Raw genomic sequence first — 22,668 nt, forward strand, 5'->3', positions numbered from 1 at the left:
AACAATTATACACATTAAAAATAGTTTTAATAGTAAATTATTTTATTTTTATGAAAAGTATCATTTTAATGTAAACTAACGCCAAATATAAAGGGTGAAAATTACGGGGTTTTACATTAGTAATATTCAATCATTGTAATTTTTACTAACATGTAATGTAAGATATTTAAGCTCCAATAAGTACATTGACAAACACATACAATTAAAGTAGGAAATATGAAAAAAGATACATAGGGAGTACTATTTTGGGAATTATATACCTAGAGTTACGTTTAGGAACTGTTCTATCCATCTTATTTTCAATTCAGTTCAATTTAATTGAGTTCAGTTCAGTTCAGTTGCAATTAGTTCATTTAAGTTTCAACTTCCAATCTGCTCACTTCAATTCCTAATTTATTTATTATCATCATTATTAGTTATACTGTAATTCAATTTAGTTCAACTCAGTTCAGTTGCAATCAGTTCACTTCAGTTCGATTTAGTTCAATGCAGTTCAGTTGTTTTATGCCGAATAAAATATGCCCTTAATTTACTATAAAATTCCTTATAATATATGAAGAACTAAACCCTACTTTGTATTTATCCAAAATTTTAATTTACCCAATTATATCACCCTTAAATTATTACTATAATGTATATATTGTGACATGACAATCATACCTGGTGATCGAGATGTTGCATAAACTTAAATTTCACATATATACTTCATTTGTTCCATTACAATAGCAACATCACCCTTCGATGTTCTACATGCTAGCCAGTGGCGCTTAAAAACCTTCGCCAAAGAAAAGTTCAGAAAAATAAAAATTAATTTAAAAAACTCAGAAAACAGTTAAGAAAATTTAAGAAAAAATTAAGAAAAAGCTCAAATTTTTTAGATAAGATAAGAAATGTTATTAAAAAATTAAAGAAAAGGGAAAAACTCAAAATATCTAATGCATCTTATTAGATCCCACCATGACCTCAAGCTTATCCACTACAGCGTTACCCACCAAACCAACCCGGGGCGTAGCCTCGGGATAAATACTACTTCCCCCGTTTCATTTTAATTGTTACACTTAGGCTATGTTCAGTTCATCTTATTTTTGCTTATTTCAGATCTAATCAAATCAGATCATAAAAAATAAGTTCAGATCAGATCAGTTCAGATCATGCTTATATTTAAAAATCATTATATCTTTCATTACATATTAGTAAAAATTATAATAATTGAATATTAATAAAGTACTCATTGAGACGAATCAAACAAGACCCCACATGACTATATTTTTTCTTACATATTGAGAAAAATCTAAAAGATAAGATCTTGTAATCAGAAAAAATAAGTTCAGATCAAATCAGAAAAAATAAGTTCAGATCAGATCAGATAAGTTCAGATCAGAAAATTTCAGGTGAACTAAACATAGCCTTACACTTTTCAAGCATGTCAATGCAAAACCTTGACGATATATATCTCTAGTTTTGTATTTGTAAAAATTATAGAAAGTACATATTAATAAAGTACACACTAAGACGAATCTAACAAGATTTCACATAACTATATGTTTTTATTCACGTATAAATTACAAAAGATGGTCAAAGTGTAATTTGTGAATGGTGTAAAATGTCGAAGTGTAACAATTAAAATAAAACGGAGGGAGTAGTACTTAAGGAAAAAAAGAGTTGATTAGAGAAATCCGGGGATACAATTGGGTCGTGGAATCCACACGCAACTTAATTGGTCAGATGAATGTCATCTGAAATTTGGAGATACACTAAATAATTTGTAAAATTCACCTGTCAACCTCTTCAGAAAGAAGGCAATATTTGATTATTCTACCAATTTGCTTGAACTCAAAACATTTCTTTAATCTTGCATTTAAATCTCTTCATTATAATCTTTCTCCTAGTTTTCTCTCTCCTCAAAAACAATACAAAAGTTTGAAGAGTTTCAATCAAACAATTGAGAGTGTCTGAGATGGCTCAGGCGGTGGAAGAATGGTACAAACAGATGCCAATCATCACTCGATCTTATCTTACTGCCGCCATTGTTACGACAATCGGTTGTTCTCTTGAAGTAGGTTACCCTTTTTTCCATTGTTTTTATCTCGTAAAAGTCAATATCTTGCCCTAATTTTTTGTTAGTATTGCAATGAATTTGAGCTTGGATCCTACTTTTCTGGGTTAATTATGTAAGTAGGCATCTGGGTTTTGTTTGAATTTGGATTGTATAAACTGGGTTTAGTCCTGAATTATTGGAAAAGTTAAATTTTTTTGATAAATATGTTGAAATGGGGGTTTTGTGATCGATTTGTATTGGGATGATGGATAGAATTAGTTTGTGGTGTATATTACCGAAGTGGGTATTTGGAAATGATTTGTTTTATGATGATTTGAACTGGGTTTAATGATGAAATTTGAAGGTATATTTTTCAGAGATGGTAGTTGGATTTGTTGAAGGTTTTGGATTGAGGCTTTTGTAAGTTTTGTATTTGGATGGGGGTGATTTTTCTGTCATGAAGTTTAGTTTGCTGGTATATATATAAAAGAACTTAAGGGGAACTTTTGGGGTGTTTTTTGTAGCTTCTAAAGTTGGGAATTTGAGGGTGGTGTTTGTTTTTGATTTCTAGACTGGCGAAATCGAGTGTGGTTGTAGTAGCTTGTATTGTAATAGTTGCTGGGGGATATTTAGTTTTGTAAGTTTTGTCTTATGCTAGTTCTAGGTTTGCATTTGCATATATTGTATGGGATAGTTGTTAGGTTGGTGGGGGCTGAGGTTACTGATGCGGTCGCTTCTCTTTGCGTAATTTGGCACTTGCCATGAGAGTCGTGGTTTTTCAATAGTTAGTGTAGCTTTCTTATTGTTACGAGAGGAATGATGGCAATGTGTTTGTTATTTGAACCCGAGGATAGAAGGTCATTGTGGGATTTGTGTTGTGGCTGAAATCATGCAATAAAGAAATTCTAAGCACAGACATTCACTTCCTTTTTCAGTCTATTGATGTTAGCCTCTCCCTAATAGTGAGTTAATTCATGTATAGCTTCCAATCTTACGCGTTGTGCGACTATTGATGTCATTTCTAGGTTTATTTATGTGGAGAAGCAAGTAGCGAGGCTGTGCAATGTCCGGCTTTTGTTTAACAATGAGCCTACTGTGGATAGTTGAGCTATCCAAGCTTGATGTAGCTACTGTTTAGTTAAATGCTTAATTTAACATACAATGTGTTTTGACATAGTTTGATCGATATCTGCTTCTTTTAATGTGGATAACTCTCTGAACTTTTTCTTGACTTTCTTTTCCTTTTAATTTTCGTATCTGTTAAGAAATTGTTTAAGATGCTGGGGAAGAAAGTGCTCCACATCTTTGGCTGTTATGGAAGTGCTGGGTCACATGCATGGTGCATCTACTTTTGTGTCTGTTGCCTATGATTTATGAGTTAGTCCAAACATAAAACTTGAGTGCTCTTTCCAAACCTCGAAGAAATTATAAGTTAATACTTGATCACATTTTCTTGTGGTACGAAGCTCACCTAGCTCAAGCTTGTGAACTGTTGAAATGAACAGTTTCAACTAGACATTGCTTATGATTTAAGGTGCTTTGATCTGTTTACACAGATAGAAGATGCCAAATTTTGTAACATGTTTATGGCAATGTAACTGGTGTCTGGCAGCAATATGTATCTGCATCCTCAGCTCTTCGCATATTAAAGATAGCAAGTATTTTTCATTGATGAACATGTCTGATCTAATCATAGCTCTATAACTGGTGATTGATTCTAATACTTCCTCCGTTTCACAATAAGTGAAACATAGAGAAAGTGGGGAGTTACCAAGGAATTTAAACAGAGAAAGTTGGGACCACAATAAAGTAGAGTGAAGAAGTATTGAAGTTGTAGTCCCCTCTTACTTTTTAGTGGTATATTTGTAATAAAAGTGAACTTTTACCATTTGGAGCTTGGTTTCACTTATTGTGATTATTCCAAATAAGGAAAGTGTTTGTGAAACGGAGGAAGTATTAGATTGCAACTTGAGTTTGAGTGAAGTTAAGCAAAGGTTAGTATTTATCTGGAAAGAATATTCTGGTCATGTGTCGGTATGCCTACAACTTTTCTAGATTCTAGGCTCTGTCCCTCCCTATGAGGAAAAGCGCATCACGTGACGAGTTATAAGCTATGCCAATGAAGTGATTGTATATATGTGTGTCAGTAATATAACTTTTAAAGTAACTATAGATTTTTGGAGATCACTACAATTGGTTAATTTGTCATGCACATATATAGGTATACATCTAATACGTCATTTGTTGCTTGCAGATCATTTCTCCATACAATCTATACTTGAACCCTCGACTCGTAATGAAACAGTATCAGTTTTGGCGGCTTGTTACTAATTTCTTGTACTTCCGGAAGATGGGTAAGTATTAACGGTTTGTTCTGTATCTCCTGGTTACTTTTTTTGGGTTGGAGTTACCATTCATGTGATGGTCGAGTGGCCTATGATATGTTTACATTTGGGGCTTGTGAGATTTGATCTTGTCTTCTTATAGACAATTGTTCAATGGATGTCTTGCAAGTGTCTGTTTAAATATTAACTCCAGTTTTTACAATTTGAAATGTGGTACGTATTTTCATGGAGCTTTGGTATTGGGCCTTTGGCTGTTTAATTTTCTTAGAAGCTAAGAGTAGGTGCTAGTAAAAACATAACATGGAAGGAAATGATTTACATTTACACCTCTTATAGGATATCATAGAATTGAAGTGGTAACCTGTAAATATCCCATAGATAGGAATTTAATGTGTATGGAGGTCTACCGTCACAGTAAGCCAATATTAAAGTGGTATGTGTAAGGTATATGGAAGCTCTTTTGTGATGGGATATTTGCTGTAACCTGTCTATGATTGAAATAATTTAAAATGGTGAGACTTTGTACTCCCCCTGTTACTTGTGGACTGTCTTAGATGGTGAACAGGAACATTATGGAGTACTAAAAACGACTAATTCAAGTATGAGTTGGTGCTGTGTATGCATTAATTTCAGAATATGATGAAGCATGCAAGACTTTTGACGTGAAACATTATAGGATGGCAAGTAGGAAAGTCCAATTTAGATGGAGGAAGTAGGAAGTGATACTTTTTGTATTTTAGAACTACCGTACGTTGATACTCTGGGTGGCCTTTAATAAGTACATAAAAGTGTTTCATTGAAGCTGATTTTTCTTCGCAATAATTCTGCTTTTCTTTTATTTATTGTGATTTCCCTTTCTTATAGATTTGGACTTCCTCTTCCACATGTTTTTTCTCGCCCGTTATTGCAAACTTCTTGAGGAGAACTCCTTCAGGGGAAGAACAGCAGATTTCTTTTATATGCTCTTGTTTGGTGCTACTGTTTTGACCGGAATTGTTCTTGTTGGAGGAATGATCCCATATGTGTCTGAGTCGTTTGCAAGAATCATATTCCTTAGCAATTCTTTGACATTTATGATGGTTAGTTTTTTTTTTGTGCGTGTCAGATTTTGCTTTGGTTGATATTGGTATCAGCACATCTGCAGTGTGATGGTGATCTCATAGATATAATGAATTAATGTGCAGGTGTATGTGTGGAGTAAGCAAAATCCTTTCATCCATATGAGTTTCTTGGGCCTGTTTACCTTTACAGCAGCTTATCTACCCTGGGTAAGAATTGCATACTTTACCTTGATACCTTGATGAACAGTATTGATAAATTAATAATGCTGCTGATGATAAATGTATGAAAAGATTTGTTAGATAAGTTCCTTTTTTTGATATTAATGGTAATGGAACTCCATCTCCAAACATGTGTTTCTCTTTTTAGAATTTCCATTGCTATATTCCATTTAGAGGTTTGATGAAAATTCAATAAAGATATAGTGATATTCAATAGCGGTCAAGCATCATTGTCGACATTGGCATGGATGTTCCTTACCAAATATCATATAAACTCCTTGCTATTATCGTCTACAATATGTGCCGTTATTGTATTACCTTATGTTCGGGTATCTGTTTAGGCGGTAGTCTTGCTACGAAGAAGTTAGAACAGGTAATGAATGAGCTTATTTCTGAAATTATCTCCATGTGACATGCGGATTGGGTGAAAATTAGTTGCTTTCATTATATAGTGTTCTCTTCAATGCCTCTTTCCATTCATGGCCGATGTGGGCCTTAGAAAATATTGGTATATGTAGGAAGTACTAAATTCAGAAGAATATCATGTTTTCATAAAGTTGAAAAAGCCCGAGTAAATTTGACGTTATGTGTTGCCATTTCTGACAATAACCAGATATGCTAAAGTAGCTACTCTTATTTCAGGTCCTTTTGGGATTTTCTATTCTGGTTGGTGCCAGCCCCTGGGTTGACCTTCTGGTATCTCCTCTGAACTATACCTTTTCTCTTTTAGTAGTTCTGCATTCAGATTAGTTAGACGTGGTGGGGACATTTCAGCCATATTTTCTTGTTAGAAAAATGTTCGGAAGGATGCATGTTTAAGCAGAGGCTAGATGTTGTGGATGAGACGAGCTAAATGGAGAACATGCTCACTTGTACAAAAAGAGAAGAAATAGCGTGGAGCCAACACTAAGTGGATTTACCAAAATGGCCCTTCTCACATTTTCATGCTTCTTTTAGTTTACTCGTTATGAAGTACCCAGTATCACACTTTACTTGCCAATGATGAACTTTACTTACCCGCTATCTTGACTTCTATGAGAAGTAAGCATTAACTGTTTTTTCTGGTTTGTAGGGAATGATTGCTGGACATGCATATTATTTCCTTGAAGACGTATATCCAAGAATGACAGGTCGCCGCCCTCTAAGAACTCCGTCCTTTATAAAGGCAATGTTTGCAGAGGAACCAGTTGTGATGGCGCAGCCTGGAAATGTCCGTTTTGCAGCCCCACAAGCAGATGAGCTCCATCAAGATTAGCCCGCCTTTTAAACCAAGAAGGCTTAATTGCCGTGTTGGCTTGTAATTAGTTATGCGGGGGATCAGTTGGGGCTGAACACTGAACAGGGTTGTTACCATTGCAAGATTTTGTAAGTGATGACTAACTAAACTATATAGGCTAATGAATTACTGTGACGCTGTTAATTTGTTGGGGTTTAGTTGTAACTTAAACTTCCAATTCGGCCAATTTGGCTTTTGTGCAGTCAAAGCTTTAAGTCACAGGATAGTTTCTACAGTATAATTCTGTGTGCATTTGTTGAATTATTTCACTCATTTTTGTGATTCTACTCGCTAAGATCTTATTTTGTTTGTTGCGTAGTTATTCAATGTGGATTAATCTAAGGCATGCCTTGTATCATTCTTTATTAATAGTTTTTTTTTCCTTGATAAGGATTTGATACTTTTTTTTTGTTTTTTTTTCTCGCAACACTTTTTTTCCATTAATTCCAATGCAATTTTTGGGTATGAGAGAGGTAGAGAGGAAAAAAAGAGAGAGAATTCATGTGATTAAAGAGAAAGAAAAAGTAAAAATAGAAAGTGTTGCAAGTGATCAATTATTTCTCTTTTACAGCTTATTTGGTAGAAAAGATTTGGAAGAAAAAGAAAGGAAGTGGAAGGAAGGATAGGAGTTAGCTCAAGTGGGTAGAGCGCTCCCCCTTGGCCCCTGAAGTCAGGGGTTCGATCCTTACCACCAACATTATGTTTGGATTGGGCTGACTTAATTTCCTTATCAAAAAAAAAAAAAAAAAGAAGTAGAAGGAATTTTGTTACTTTCCAATGTTTGGCTCATCAAAATCTTTTTAAATGGAAGGAATTGAAAGGAAAAACTTTTATTTTAATAAATTCTCAATTTCCTTTCCTCTCAGAAATGTGGAAATTTGGAAGGAAAGAGAAAAGTTATATCAATTACCAAACATGGGAAGTTAAGGGGTTTTTTTTTCCATTCTCTTCCATCCTTTTCCTTTCTCTTCTCTTCCTTTCCTTCACTAAAAATGAACCAAACATATTGTTAGGAAAGTGTTCTTGGTAAAAGAAACGGAGGAAGTAGTTCTTTTGAAATCAAAGATGATGGAAACCAAATAAAGTACTTCATTATTGTTTTTTGCTTTTTGTATCCAGTTTTTATTGAAATCTAAAACAAAAATGTGACACATCTTTATAATTTGTTGTCAGTATCAAAGCAGATTTTTTGACAGCTATCAAAACAGAGAAAAAACTATTGGTGTTTCATCTTGAGATGTCAAAATGATATCTCATCGCGAGATGCCAAAATGACATCTCACAAGGACATTATTGATGTTTCGTGCAAAAAGACAAATGACTGACTCGTGAAGCTTGGTACCAAAATTCATTAAAATTGATACCAATATCATAGTAATTCTTATAGGTATCAAAGTGTAATTAAATTTTGGTACCAACTTATACCAAAGCTCGGTAAATTTGGCAACAATACCAAAGTAATTCTTACTTGATACTTAAGTGTAAATAATTTTTGGTATAACTTGGAGCTTTGGTAGGAGTTGTATTTGGTACCTTCAGATACCAATGAGATGCTATTTTAACATCTCACGATGAGACGCCTGGTAAAGCTCAAAACAGAGTTAGTAATATTACTTTTAATATTGGTACACAACTTATATCCCATAACTTTTAAAATCAATACCTATCAACTCCTACTGCCTTTTTTTTTCTTTCTAAGAGTATGTACAATGGGGCTCTCCAACTAGCTCTCCAACTAGCTCTCCAAGGAGAGAGAAAATGGAGAGCCACCTCTTATCCAACAATGGGGCTCTTGGGTGTCTCTCCATGGAGACACTTTGCCAAAGGGCTCTTGGGGGAGATACCATTTGGGTGGATGGAGAGATGGCTCTCCAATGTGTGGGACCCACTTTTTATTGTAATTACTTCAATTCTTTTTTCTTCATGCAACCATTTAATGATCTTTTCTATAAAAATTATAAAAAAGATGGTAATAATTATTATGCCAACAAGTATAATTTTTTATCTATAAAATGAGCCTAATATTGGATACTTAAAAATTAGTTTTTCATGTTGTAGGTTAATTCTTCATTCCATGCCAAATTTATGAAAATTAAATATTAGCACTCATAATTATATTGTTTTTTAAAAATTCTACTTTGCTTAAATTATGAAAAAGATTAATTTGTAATTATATTTAATTTACATGAATAACTTAATTTATATAACTTTGATCATAATATGAAATGAGGTTCATTTATTGACATGGGGACCATAAAATAATGAAAAGTTGAATGGAGAGCTCTTTAAAGGGTTTTATTGTTGTTGGGTGTTTTTAAACATGGCTCTTGAGAGTAGCTTGAAGAGAGAGAATAAGAGAGAGAATGTGGAGAGCTAGTTGGAGAGACACCAACCATTGTACATGCTCTAAACAAAACAAAAGAGTAGAGACAATTAGACATTGATAAAGAACTAATTCTCTGACAACCCCACAACGAGATCGAAAAGGAGTGCCAAGCCAAGCACTCAACAAGTACCAAGCCACTAAAACTAACCAAATACACTCATAACCCAGTTTCCCAATCTTTCTCTATACCTCATAAATCCGCCGTTTATTTTTCGTCTCCGTAAGGTTTTTCAGATTTAATGGCGTTTAAAAATCAACTACATAAGAGTATTGTCGATTTCAGTGCTATTTCTGACAATGTCGAGGTTTTTGTAACATTTGCGCCGAATATTACCGCCGAACAGAGGATTTCCATTTCTCATGATATCCGATCACTTTACCGGCAGGTTTTATTATACAAAACCCTCCCGGCGGCTTAGGAGACGGCGGCGTAGAAGACTTGGTAAAGAAGGTAATCATGGCTGCTGTCGGGATTGGATCATTTCTAGGCATGATTTTTTTCACAAGAGGGATGGAGGCGGATAATTATTATTTCCTTAATTCCCGTGTCCAAAATATACTAGTTCTCATTTTCATTTTGGGTGTCCCAAAATAGAGTTTCCATTTCCATATTTAGTTCCACATTTTTCCGTAATTTATCTAGAAAAATCATGTCCCATCGTTTATTTGCTTCTCGTATATTGTTTTTTCTTTTGTTTATTCAACCAAAATGTTACAATTAATGCTCTTTCACTAATTATACTTCATTCTTTCTCCTAAAATCATCTTTTTCCATGCCACATTTATTTAAATAAGCAAAAAATGTTTACTATATCTTTTAGATTTTACTTGCATAAATTACCGTAAAAAAGGAAACGAAAACTATATTTGGGACGGAGGAAGTAATAAGCTAATCGATAATAGACTTGGGGGATGTTTGGCAATCGGCTATTGGCTGTTGGCTGTTGGTTGTTGGCTGTTGGCTTTGGCTTGTTTGACTGGCTGAAAACATTGGTTATATGTATTGGCTTTTTAAGTTGGTTATTTAAAGCCAGTTGTTTGCAAAAGTGTTTGGCAAAATTAATTGTGGTTGTTGGCTGTTTACTAGAGAGTTTGTGGGCCAATAAGTCAAAAGTCAATCCAAAAAGCTGCTCCAGGCAGCTTTTTCATTTTGACTTAGAATTCAGCTTTTCAGCCAACTAAAAAGCCAATAATTAAACACTTTTTTTTGGCTATTTGATCAAATTGAAAAGCCAAAAGCCAATGAAAAAGTCATTTACCAAACATGGCTTGAACTATCTCGAAATTGCGTAAAATTAGGTAGATTTTATTTTCAAATCGATTAGAATTCAAGTTGAACCAAGTATTTATTGGGCCTAATTGAGTTTTGAGTTAATATTTGATTTAGTTCGGTCGGATTCAGGTTTGAATGCAGGTCTGTGTGCTCGGGTCAGAATATAATCTAGCCGGGTGCCAGTCAGGTTTGGGTAATTCCAGGTCAGGTTTCGGTCAGGTCTGAGGACTGATCCTCACAGGTCGAACCAGGTTCAAGTCAAGTCAGTATCAAGTTGACTCAGCGGTCAAGTCTGTTTTTGACACCCCTAGTTAATAAGAAGGAAAGGAAAGTTTATTTGACAAAGTGGATATTAAAAAAAAAAAAACTCTTTCCTTTTCTTCCTCACTACACCTTAGTCCATGAACAAGGAGCTACCATGGTTTTCACGCGTTGGTGTTCGAAATTGAGGTTGTTGCCGAAATTCTATTGGATGTTCAGATTATGTTGTTACAGCATTAAGGCTCAAGAATATTTGAGTCAGTGCTTGTTCTTTTCAGCATAAAACAGCTGAACTGAACTGATTGGAGCTGAACTGAACTGAATTAAACTGAATTGAATTGAATTAAATTGAATTGAAAGTAATAAATATATAAATAATATTCAAACAATAATAATATGAATACTAAATGATAATTATAATGATAAGTAATAATAATGAATAATAGTATTTTGGATATTTTTAAATGATAGTTATAAATAAATAATATGAATAATCATAAATTAATAATAATAATAATTAATGATAATAATGATAATTAATAATAATTATTTTATATTATTTGTATTAATATCTTAATACTTGATGATGATTATATAATAACAATAATATCTAAGAAGTAAATTAATATTACTATTTTGATAATTAGATTTAATAATATAATAATATTTAGTAATAAAAATAATGATGATTATACAACAACAACAACAACAACAACAACAACAATATTACTAAATGGTAATGATATAAAAAAAAAAAATAATAAGAGTGAACCATGGGTAGGAGATGCAGAAGGGAGATTTATAGTGAGTGTGCAGGTTGAAAACCTGCATGTCGTTAGTGATCTGCTGACTGAAAATGGATCAGACTGGAGACTTGATGTGATAGAACGACATTTTGTGGAGCGTGACCAAAGATGTATCCTATCTATTCCTCTGCGTGATAGATGTTTACCAGATACGTTGATGTGGGCTTACTAAAAAGATGGCATATACTCTGTGAAAACCGCACACATGCTAGGAAAGGGGGGAAATCTTGAAGATTTTCATAAGGCTTGGGGAACATTTTGGGGAATGGATGTTTCACCAAAGGTGCGTCATTTCTTATGCCAGCGAGTGTGTAGGCAAGTAGATGAATTCACAGATTACTCTCAGCGCATATATGGTGGGCCGACGATGCAAGGGCGAGCCAGCCCGTCTCGATGGATTGCACCTCCTAGGGGGGCGGTTAAACTCAACTCTGACGCGAGCATTATTGATGATGGGTGGGTCGGACTCGGTGTTGTGGCGCGGGATTCGGAGGGCAAGGTTCTTTTCTCGGCGGTGAAAAGAGTACGGGCATTCTGGCCTCCGGAGGTGGCCGAGTGTAAAGCTGTCCATATGGCAGCCCGTCTAGCCAGGAGCCATGGAATGCAAGAGGTGATATTTGAGTCTGACTCCCAGGTGGTTACTACTCGTTTATCGAGAGCTGCGGTATTTTTTTCGGATCTTGATGCGATCTTAGGGGATGTTTTTGATATTTGTCGTGACTTTATTTCTTTTAGCTTTTCTCATGTTAAGAGAGATGGGAATACTGTTGCCCATAATCTCGCTAGATTATTTCCGTTTGGTGTAGAACAACGATGGGAATTTCATTGCCCAAGTGATGTTGCTCCGTATGTTTTAATGGACACGTTGTCCATGGATTAATGAAATCACTATTCCCCTCAAAAAAAAAAAAAATAATAATAAGAGTAATTAGTAAAAATAAATTATACCAACATAATAATAATATTTAACAAAATGATTATAAAAGAATGGAGCTAAACTGAACTGAATTGAATTGAATTGATTGGAGCTAAGCTGAACTGATTGGAGCTGACGTGAACTAATTAGAGCTGAGCTGGAGAGAACAGACCCTCATGACATAAAACAATGTTAATTGCAAGTGTTACTTTGACAGAGTATTTTTTTTTTAAATAGAAGTATTAATCTTTCATCCTCTTGAGCTTGTGTAATACTAATGTTAATTTTTATAGATGGACATGAGTTGAGAGAAGAGAATGAGTTATTATATACCGTGTAATTTTTGGAGGGAGAATTATATGTGGGAGGGAAAAAATAACGTAATGGAAGAAAGTAAGATTTGAAAAAAGACAAATCAATTTATAATTAATTATCTCTTTCCTCTCAAATTCCTCCAATTTTGGGAGGAAAGATAAGGGGAGATTTATAGGGTTTTCTTTCCCCTCACTTGATATTTTTTTTTTTACCAAACATGGGAAAGTCTTTTTTTTTCATTCCACTTCCTTTCTTTTCCATCCAATTCCTCCCTACCAAACACACTAAATTACAGTAATTATGATGATTCTAGAGATCAACTAATGTCAAGATATCTTCTAAAATGGGATGAAAGCTACTCTAGATTGTACTTATCCACTGACATATATAAAATAAAATCACCAAACTTGGATTGGCTCACTTGGCGGGGGAATTCTATCTCATAATCTCAAGGCCAGGAGTTCGAATTCCACCAAGTGAGGGGCAGGACAGCAGGAGGACTTCCCTTACCAACCCCCCTCCTTCCAAGTGCTTGGACCTTTGGATCGGGTCTTGTACAAGGGTAGCCCAACAGTTATTCACCTTACCAATCAAAACAGAATATACATAAATATATATAAAACAAAAACAATCACTCTCAACAAGTAACAATCCTCTGAACCCCATACTCCATACCAACTTGCAGCCAAAAACAATGCCATGAGCGCTCAAAGTCCAAAAAATCCGTTCTGGCAGCAAAACGCTGCCATAGGACAAGCTAGATCAATAATTGTGGAAATCAACCTTGTCCATATTTTCAAAGCCTAATGTTGCTTTTAGTGTTACACTGGAGGATAATTGCTTCCAAATATGAGTGTCAAGAGGTTGAACATGTGCCTGGACTAACATATAGGGTGATATATGCCTGAAATTCTTTTTGGAGGCAACTTCCGCAAGATGAAGAGGACCAGTGCCGAAGGTAAAATTTCTACAAGCTGCATTTCGAATCAATAGATGAAAAAGGAAGTCTCAGGTATAGTATGAATTATCGGATTGAAAAGGGTACTTCAACTGGGAACACCTAAAAAAATACCATGTAATATAAAAGGTCCAAAACTGGATGATCCAACACATCGAGGGAAGCATCATCATCGAATGCAGACACGAGTACCTGTAATTTTAGTTCAAAGACAAGTGAATATACAATTCCCTTAACCCACTATGTTACTCAGTAGTTCTTGCACTTTTTCTTTCATTTCCTAACCCGGGTTCTCGTGTTGGAGTTGGTCATGTGTGAGAATTTATCATGTTTCTTGTCTATACTAAAGCATCAAACACAGACATAAGTACCTTTAATTTAAGTTTAAAATAAGGTGAGTGTACCATTTTGTACTTGGTCATTCATGGAAAATTTATCATGTTTTTAGTTTCTTATTTAAGCATCCAGTGTCCATGTTATGTTGGAGTGTGAAATGATTAACGTGAAATGGTTGACATGAAATGAAGAGTCCAAGCAACAGTCTAGCTGAATAGGCAGGTAGAAAACAGGCAACAATATCAGTAGATAACTTCGAAGTTCAACAATAGTATGTAATTAGCACCTTGGCAAAGACTAAGAAACTCACCACAATACATCTTATAAGAAAGATGGTGAAACATACAGCTGCAACTGATCCAACCTGACAATGTCACCAATGGTATGTTAAGATCTCTTTTTTCAGATAAAAAGGCTTTTCTCAGAGGCTAAAACCCATTTCATTGAATACAGACGACTTTTCGGAGAAAGTATGAAACTCTAGCTCTTAGGTCATAGCAGAAGGAATGTCCTCAAATTTGTGTCCAGTTTTTTCAGCTGAAGGTAAAAATTGGAAGTCAAGTCACAGTTTCACACCTTCTACAACTATGAATAGAACTATAGAAGTATAAAAATCGAATGATAATAAGGTAAATACAGAAAAACTAAATGGAAAATTGGGTAATCTCTTAGGGAAAAAGGGTGGTAACAATTATAAATAAAAAGAGAAATCGAGACAAATCCAATAACATTTAATATAGTAACATTTGTTTTTATACATGGAGGGGTTGTTGTATGAGTTCTTATAATACACATGTCAAAGCCTAGCAATTTGCTAATTATGTGGAGGGAGTGTGGGATATACTGGACTTAAAACGTTTTAGAAAAAGCACCAACCTCATACAACTTCTTCCTTCTTCCCTTGGATTCAATTGGAAACTGTCTCAGCAATTCAAATAATCTGGAGTCAATGTACAAGACACCCCACGTGGAGTGCATGACGTAAACACAGATAATTTGGTATAACACATTTGCATATTTGTCTAGTTATAGAAGATAATCAAGAATTTAGAAACTAACCGTCGTCCATAGACCAAAAAACTGATTGCGGCAGCACATGAGACAACTGACAGTATTTACAAGTTCAGAGATTCTGAAGAGTATGTATTATAAGTATTAAAACCAATTATTATTAGTCTCTTATCATCAACAAAGACGAACCTGCTATAAAGATCCTCCCGATGATTTCCATTGTTCTATTGTCATCGAGCCAGAGAAATATCCAAATGCAAACCTAAACAAAATATTATCATCATGAGTCATTCTCTGAACCCTTTAAACTCATAACTATGTAAGGTGAGGTACTTTCCAGTTTGAATAGGGGACCGCCCTTTTTTGATTGAAGTAGCCACGACTTTGGTCGTAGTCAGTTTAAACACATAAACTTAGTCCACTTGCAGCCATGTTGATAAAATTGAATGACTTTACCAGTCACTCGCCCTCGTAAGATCATCTTACCTACTTCAACTGGGGTACTTGCTTCACAGTATCCAAGTTTCCAACTCGGCTAACATATAAAAATTTTCCTTGATTTTGGCCCACAATGAAGTGTAAAGAGTTAAGGGCCCATGCCCATGTCGGAGTGTCGAGGAACTGACATGGGTATCTAAGGTACAATGGAGAGTCAGAGTGACATAGATCATACTACCTACGTTTCTTTTTAATTGTTACACTTTGACATTTTACACTATTCACAAATTTCACTTTGACCACCTTGTGATTTATATTTGTATAAAAACATAGTCATGTGGGATCTTGTTAGATTCTTCTTAGCATGTATTTTATTAATATGTATTTTTTATAATTTTTACAAATACAAAACTAAAGATGTATGTCCTCAAAGTTTTGCATTGACATGCGTGAAAAGTATAAGTGTAGCAATAAAAAAGAAACAGAGGGAGTAATAAATTAGTGACATGAAATACACAAGTAAACATGAGATGTAATAAACCTGTATGAAGTAAATTCCGGCATTGAGCAATATATAAACAAGCTTCAGTTTGTCTGCTGGTAAATATCTAGCCTGATCATGCATCAGAAGGAAAGAAGTTCAGAGAATGTCCTGTACATTTTAGGTATAAACAAGCAAGAAAACATCAGATGTAGTCTACCTGATGATAGATTTCTGCCCAAAAAAGGACAAGCAGAGAGTATGTGGAGAAAAATAGAAGTCCAGGAAGATCCAACAGCACCAACATTAGCACCTATCATAACATAGACACACAAAATTTCAACACAGATTTATACACAAACTATCCCATGAAACAGAATGATGCATTCTATGTCTAGGTTCTCATCTCTGGAATATGATCGCAGATTGTAGTATCGAAAACACACATGGCAGACTGACTACTGGAGAAGATATATGCAGTCTGAGTTAGAGATGTTGCAATAAAAACATTGATGAGCATCAAGTTATAGGCTGCCGCGAGATAGACGAAATTACATTGATGGCAAAGACATGATTCCAACCTTAAAAGATTTGACACTAAAGCAAAAGTTTCAGATGAAAAATAATACTTCCTCTGTTCTGTTTTAAATGAAACATTGGGTGAAATGACACTATTCATTGATCAATTTTGACTCCAATTTATCGCCATTATATAAAGAAAAACATAGTCAAGTGGGATATTGTTAGATCCGTCTCAATGCATACTATCAAATTATAACTCTTTTATATTTTTTACATGTGCACAACTAAAGATATTAATGATTAAAGAAGCGCGTTGGATTGTGTGAAAAAGCAAACGTTTTACCTAAACAGAACGGAGGAAGTACCTAATTACCTAAAAAGGCATAAGCAATAAAGAATTATCACAGACAATCTGTACTATTACAAGGAAATGCGAGTTTTATTCTGTTATTATCACAATACCACTTACCAGCATGATAGTGAATTAGTGACTACAAATCTGTTCATGTTACAATAACATTGTTCATGAGGTATTACCTTAAGATAGTTAATCAAACCGATTTCTGGTTCCCCATTATCTTATTTATGTTGAAAAACTTCTCCTTTTACTATTCTAGGTATGTGAGAGGCTACAACAGCCAGGTGGCGTTGCTATAACAGGAAAAATTATCTGAAATTCTGGATGGTGATTGTAACACATTAGATTGCAGAGATGGATACTTCTTAAAGAAAATAAAAGGCTTATTCTACCACTAAACTCTGGATTGTACTTGGTTTCAAGCTTGTATGATTCACAAAATCCATATATAGTTGCAAATCAATTTAGACCATTGACACTGCATAAGGAAGGTGTGGATCGCACAGGTGCACAACACACGCCAAAAAAAGGAATGAACTCTTAGACATGGGAAAGCACCTACCCTGGGACTCAAAATGAATACTTGCTTGTGCAAGCCGAATACAATTGCTCGAACTGGAAACAAAAAGCTCACTGTTAAAAAAAACATTCTAGTTGAAATGATGAGTTAGGAATATGGCTGTCACCTGCATTTACAATGAAGTTCATAAGATGAAAGACCTTCTGTAAAGTCCATCTATATTGTGGAACCCTCAGCTCAATTCTTATCAACTGGACCTGTACATTATCAAAAACTTGTTAGTGGGTACAAACATAAGACACTTACTTTATAAAAATCCAGTGAATTGAGCTTCCATTGATCAATGTAGAAACAGAAGCATATAGCTCACTGGCGAACACTTCGAAATCTGAATATAGGATTTTCCAAGTGGAATGGCAAAACAACAAAAAAAATAGAGTTTTTTTTGCGAAAAACCATCTTCTAATTTTTTTTGCAACTGACAACCTTAAACAAAAAAAAAATTGCGAGATGAAACCTTTTCTATTTTTCCGTCATTGACCGTTAACTTTTTGCCGTTGACTGTGAGTTGGTTTACCTCCATCTCCTTATTATTCATTTCCCTCCATTTTTTAGCTCTATTCCCCTCTCATTCTCTTATTAAAACCTTACTCCCCAATCATTTGCTCACCAAATCTGAAATCTCTCTTGCCCTTCAACAAATTTAAGGTTCTTGTTCACCAAATCTGAAATCTCTCTTCCCCTTCAACAATGGTGAAATGTGATTATGTGAATGTGGTGGCTACAAGGACTTCTTAGAGACATGATAATTCAAGGAGAAAGTTTGTGGCTTGCAAATTCTTTAATCACTAAACTGAACAAAAAGGTTGCAACACCTTCAATGGCAGCTGCAGAGGGAGAATGATGATGTCCTACTCTTGCATAGGGTGGCATAGTAGAGTGTTAATGGAGGAGTGATAATTGAGGGAGAGAGTGAAAATACAAAGGTTTTTTTTTGTTTAATTTAGGCTCTGTTTGGTTGGATGTAAAACATTTTACAATGGAAAATTCAAATGCAAAGCTAATTTTCCTTTGTTTGGTTCAATGTAAAAAAAGTTATGGAAAAAAGAAAAATGGAATGGGAAGGGAGAGGATAGATAAGAGGATAGTTAAAGGTTGCTAAGGAAGAGGGAGGAAAATGTGTTTTCCCTTCATTTTAAAAGGAAAATGATTTTCACCTAAAGCTCCCTTGATGGAAATCTTGTTTTACACCCCTTATTAAACCAAACATCGGAAAATGAAAGGAAAATTCATTTTCATGGAAAATATTTTACACCCTACCAAACGGAGCCTTAGTGTAGAAAAGGGAGGGAAATAAATTGTAAGAAAGATGGAAATAAACCAAATCACACTCAACGGCAAAAAATTAACCGTCAATGACAGGAAAAATGGAAAAGGTTTCATAGCAATTTTTTTTGGTTAAGGTTGTAAGTTGCAAAAAAGAAATTTAAAAGGTTGTTTTTCGCAAAAATGTGATTATAAAAGTTTGTTTCTAACAAAAAAAAAAATCAAAAAAATATCCAAGCTTACTCATGGTACACCCGGGTGTACCATGACAGGTATTTTTGTAATAAACTACAACTTCAGGGGCACGTTCGTAATTTCGCCTACTCTCTCTCCTCTTCCTCTTCCGATCCCCATGTTTTCCTCTTCCGTGTGCTTTCACTGCCATTTTTCCCGGCGATGCTGCCGCTGCTCATTTCTACTCCTCTATCTCTCACCGCCGACAAAAAGTAAAGAAAAACAAAACCCATAAAAATGGAGATGTCAGCCATGGAAGAAAACTCGAGGAAGCAGCCACAATTCCGACGATGCCATTGTTGCTCGTTTGTTTTATTCTTGTTATTTTGCTCACTGTTGTTCATTTGTTTAATTATTCAGTTGTTGTTGTTGTTGTTTCAATTCTTCTCTCTCCTCCTTCCAAACCTTCCAAACACAACAATGGAGATCTAAAATTCGCGAAAAAAAATAAAAAATTCCAGATCTGAAATTGAGGAAGATGATGATGAGCAAATGACAGAGTTTGGGTAAAAGTGTGCTCATTTTCTTAAATGGGTATAAATGCTTGTTCATTTTGCTCATTTGCTCATTTTACTCATTAGCCCATTTTACTCATTTCCTCATTTTGCTCTTTGCTGATTTTGCTCATTTGCTGAAAATAGCCTTGGGTGTACCATGAGCATGATACACCCAGGTCTATTATAAAGATTCTCCTTGGAATTAACATTTTTAAAGATTGGAAGATAGACATTCATCTTATTATGTCTCTCCCATTCCTCCCCATTTTTCTAACAATAAACAGAAAAATATATGCCATAATATAGAACTTATGTTACTACCAACTCTCGAACTTCGTATTTTATCTCGATACCCGTGTCGCATCCTTGACACTCTAACATGCGTATGGAGTATGGAGACTTCAACACTTAAACATACACTTGTATTCGACATGACTACCCGAGTCTGAATAACATAGTATAGAACTAATAAAGAAAAGCAAATGAAGAGCAAAACTACTAAAGCTTCTATCTTCACAGTGGCAAAGAATCTTACAGATTAAAGAAATTAATAAAGAAAGGGAAATATGAGACCATGAGCAATATGACCCAAAAACAAAAATCTTCCACTCATTGCATTTTCCCAGCATAATTCAAACACAACCATGACCATTTTTTTAAACTTCACAAAAGTTGCACAATTTTCATGCTTAAAAACAAATTTAGGAAAAACCCATTAAAATCATAGCACCTCACTACAAATTTAACTATTCTCCTTCACAGAGAAATGTCATTCATTCAACAACAAGTTCAAAATTTCAAAATTTTAGGTAGAGAGGGAGAGAGAGTGAGAGAAAATTACCAGAGCAACAGAAGAGACAAGGGCAAAAAGAGCAGAAAGAGTGAAAAAGATGGCATCTTGCCACACAACTGACTCATTAATTTCTACCCACCAACTTGTAATCAACATGCTTAGCTTCCCACCTTCAACTCTCTTCATCCATTCATCAACTTGAGATGACATTTTAACCCCTTTGTTTTCTTCAGTTGCCCAGAACTTCTTCTCAGCAAAAATCATAAAGAAGAAGAAACAGCAAATCAATGGAAGTCGGAATAGAATTGAAGGGGAGAAAGGGGGTAGAGCTCTTGAGCTTACCAGTCAGTCTCTCTTGGAGGAACTTTTGGGATCTTTGTAAGGTCAATGCACAATTTGACTGGTTGATACCAAACTATGCTTATTAGACAGAAGAAACATAACAGACCTTCTGACTTTATGCGTTGTTGTTTAAGCAAAGCAGTAGGTTGTTCACTTCTTGTATCGATTAGGGTAATAATGATACGACGCAGTAATTTTTTAAGTTGATTTTGAATTGAGTCGAGCTCATTCAATTTGAGTATTGATCGGATTTTGACCGGTCGAATTTCCTTGAGTTGAGTTTTAATCGAGTAATTACAAGTTGTCTCATCTGATTAGTATCACTAGAGTAGAAATTATGTTAATTTAATGATTTTACTTTTGGTAATAATTGATAATTATGTTTTCGAGTCTTTCACTAGTTTTCGAGTGAAGTAATGAGTAAATCAACTCAATTTGACAACATATTGAGTCGAGCTCGAGTCCAGTTCCAGCTCACTCGAGTCGACTTTTGACATAGTCAGTTTGGAGTAGCTCACGAATTGTTTCGTCTCATTGCCACAAATTACATACTATGTTCTCTGATAAGCTAATATATATGATCAATTTGGTATCAAAGTATATTAGTAGAACTAATAGAATAAGTAATTTACAGCAATTCAAAAAATTCATAACATTAAAAAGACCAATAATATAACTGACATTTTCATAAGAGTTTTTGAGTAGCAAAACACTAAGATTTAAAATATATTAGTAGATCTATCTCTAAATTCATATTTGAGGATACAATCAAATCTCTACTATACAGTAATTGCTTTTTAGAAAAAAATTAACTTTAGTGTTAAATTTGGGTGAGGTGAGTCATTAATCATCATAACATAGAATCCTAGGATGACAAATGTTAATAGTACTGCAGCCAGCGAGACATATATTTCATAATTTCACGTTGAAATAGAACACCAATAGGATCCGTGGCGCAATGGTAGCGCGTCTGACTCCAGATCAGAAGGTTGCGTGTTCGATTCACGTCGGGTTCAATACTCCGATCCTAATCCGGATTCATTTTTTCTAAATCATTTATTTTTGAATTTTTTCAATGTTAATTCACAAAATTGAATTTTTATAATTTTTACATAAAAAAAAATTAAGAGATATCTATACTAATATATTTAAAAGACATTCTTAAGCATGTCTACCCGCTACATTACACTCTTCATTTAGTTGTTTTTATTACATGTCAGCATTATGCACATTTAAAAAATGGTTTCTTTGTCCATAATTACCTTACATACGCTCTCTTTTATGAGATACTGCCTTATTTATAAAATTTTGTTCAAAACTATGTTTGTACTTTGTACGTTATTGTTTGTTGATCACTACCTAAAAACTTCTTCCAACGTTGATTGTAGTTTTACGGTGAGAAAAACCCATGTGCAGATCACGTAACTTTTATTTTCCTCATTTAAGTCCCCCTTCTATTTTTCCCTCCCTTTTCTAAATTAACACATTGTCTCCTTATCTAACTAAGAATATGCATATTGGTTTTGTATAAAATAGAAGGGGAAATATAATTGAAAGAGGAATAAAATAAGGAAAATAACAATTCACATGACATGCACATGGGTTACTCAGCGAAAAACTACAGTTAAACGTTGAAAACTTTTTTTAGGCAGTGGTCAACAAATAATAACGTAACAAAGGTAGTTTTGTATAAAATTTTGTAAATAAGGTAGTTTCTCGCAAAGAAAAAGTGTAAGTAAGGTATTTTAGACAAAAAGTCGATCACGTAACCTCCAGTTAATACACTAAAGGGTCGTTTGGTTCAAGATATGGAATGAAAAGAGAATGGATACAAATAGAGGAGCGGAATGGTAACAAAGATGGTTACCTTTATTGAGTGTTTGGTTCAAGTCAATGAATGAAAATGAAGGGTAACCATTAATTTCAAGTAATAGATTTTGTTATTTGAGTGGGAGG

General features: G+C 34.5%; 2 protein-coding genes and 1 non-coding gene across 4 annotated transcripts; 2 read left to right on the forward strand and 1 right to left on the reverse strand.

Moving 5' to 3' along the window:
• The first annotated feature begins 1,780 nt into the window (after positions 1 to 1,780).
• On the forward strand, positions 1,781 to 7,248 carry LOC104882841 (derlin-2.2). The gene is made up of 6 exons (XM_010667256.4): positions 1,781 to 2,056; positions 4,293 to 4,392; positions 5,248 to 5,462; positions 5,568 to 5,651; positions 6,306 to 6,359; positions 6,736 to 7,248. Exons 1-6 carry the CDS (start codon positions 1,958 to 1,960, stop codon positions 6,916 to 6,918), a joined length of 735 nt encoding a protein of 244 aa, XP_010665558.1. The 5' UTR covers positions 1,781 to 1,957; the 3' UTR covers positions 6,919 to 7,248.
• A 6,231-nt stretch (positions 7,249 to 13,479) lies between these two features.
• LOC104882840 (tobamovirus multiplication protein 1) lies at positions 13,480 to 20,851 on the reverse strand. Of its 2 annotated transcripts, none has more exons than XM_010667255.3 (12): positions 20,713 to 20,851; positions 20,419 to 20,616; positions 17,687 to 17,777; positions 17,563 to 17,615; positions 16,341 to 16,433; positions 16,181 to 16,252; positions 15,391 to 15,463; positions 15,250 to 15,295; positions 15,067 to 15,130; positions 14,501 to 14,554; positions 13,969 to 14,046; positions 13,480 to 13,870 (listed from the first exon to the last, which is right to left on the reverse strand). In XM_010667255.3, exons 2-12 carry the CDS (start codon positions 20,578 to 20,580, stop codon positions 13,778 to 13,780), a joined length of 879 nt encoding a protein of 292 aa, XP_010665557.1. In that variant the 5' UTR covers positions 20,581 to 20,616; positions 20,713 to 20,851; the 3' UTR covers positions 13,480 to 13,777. The 2 variants fall into 2 exon arrangements, with proteins under 2 accessions (XP_010665557.1, XP_019102766.1); XM_019247221.3 differs by having other exon boundaries at positions 20,419 to 20,613; positions 20,713 to 20,846.
• Positions 20,852 to 21,656: 805 nt separating this feature from the next.
• TRNAW-CCA (transfer RNA tryptophan (anticodon CCA)) lies at positions 21,657 to 21,728 on the forward strand. Its single transcript has one exon. It is a non-coding gene; the product is annotated as a tRNA-Trp (tRNA).
• The last annotated feature ends 940 nt before the right edge of the window (positions 21,729 to 22,668 follow it).

This window comes from Beta vulgaris, chromosome 8, assembly GCF_026745355.1.
Source record: "Beta vulgaris subsp. vulgaris cultivar EL10 chromosome 8, EL10.2, whole genome shotgun sequence".
Classification (NCBI taxonomy): domain Eukaryota; kingdom Viridiplantae; phylum Streptophyta; class Magnoliopsida; order Caryophyllales; family Amaranthaceae; genus Beta; species Beta vulgaris.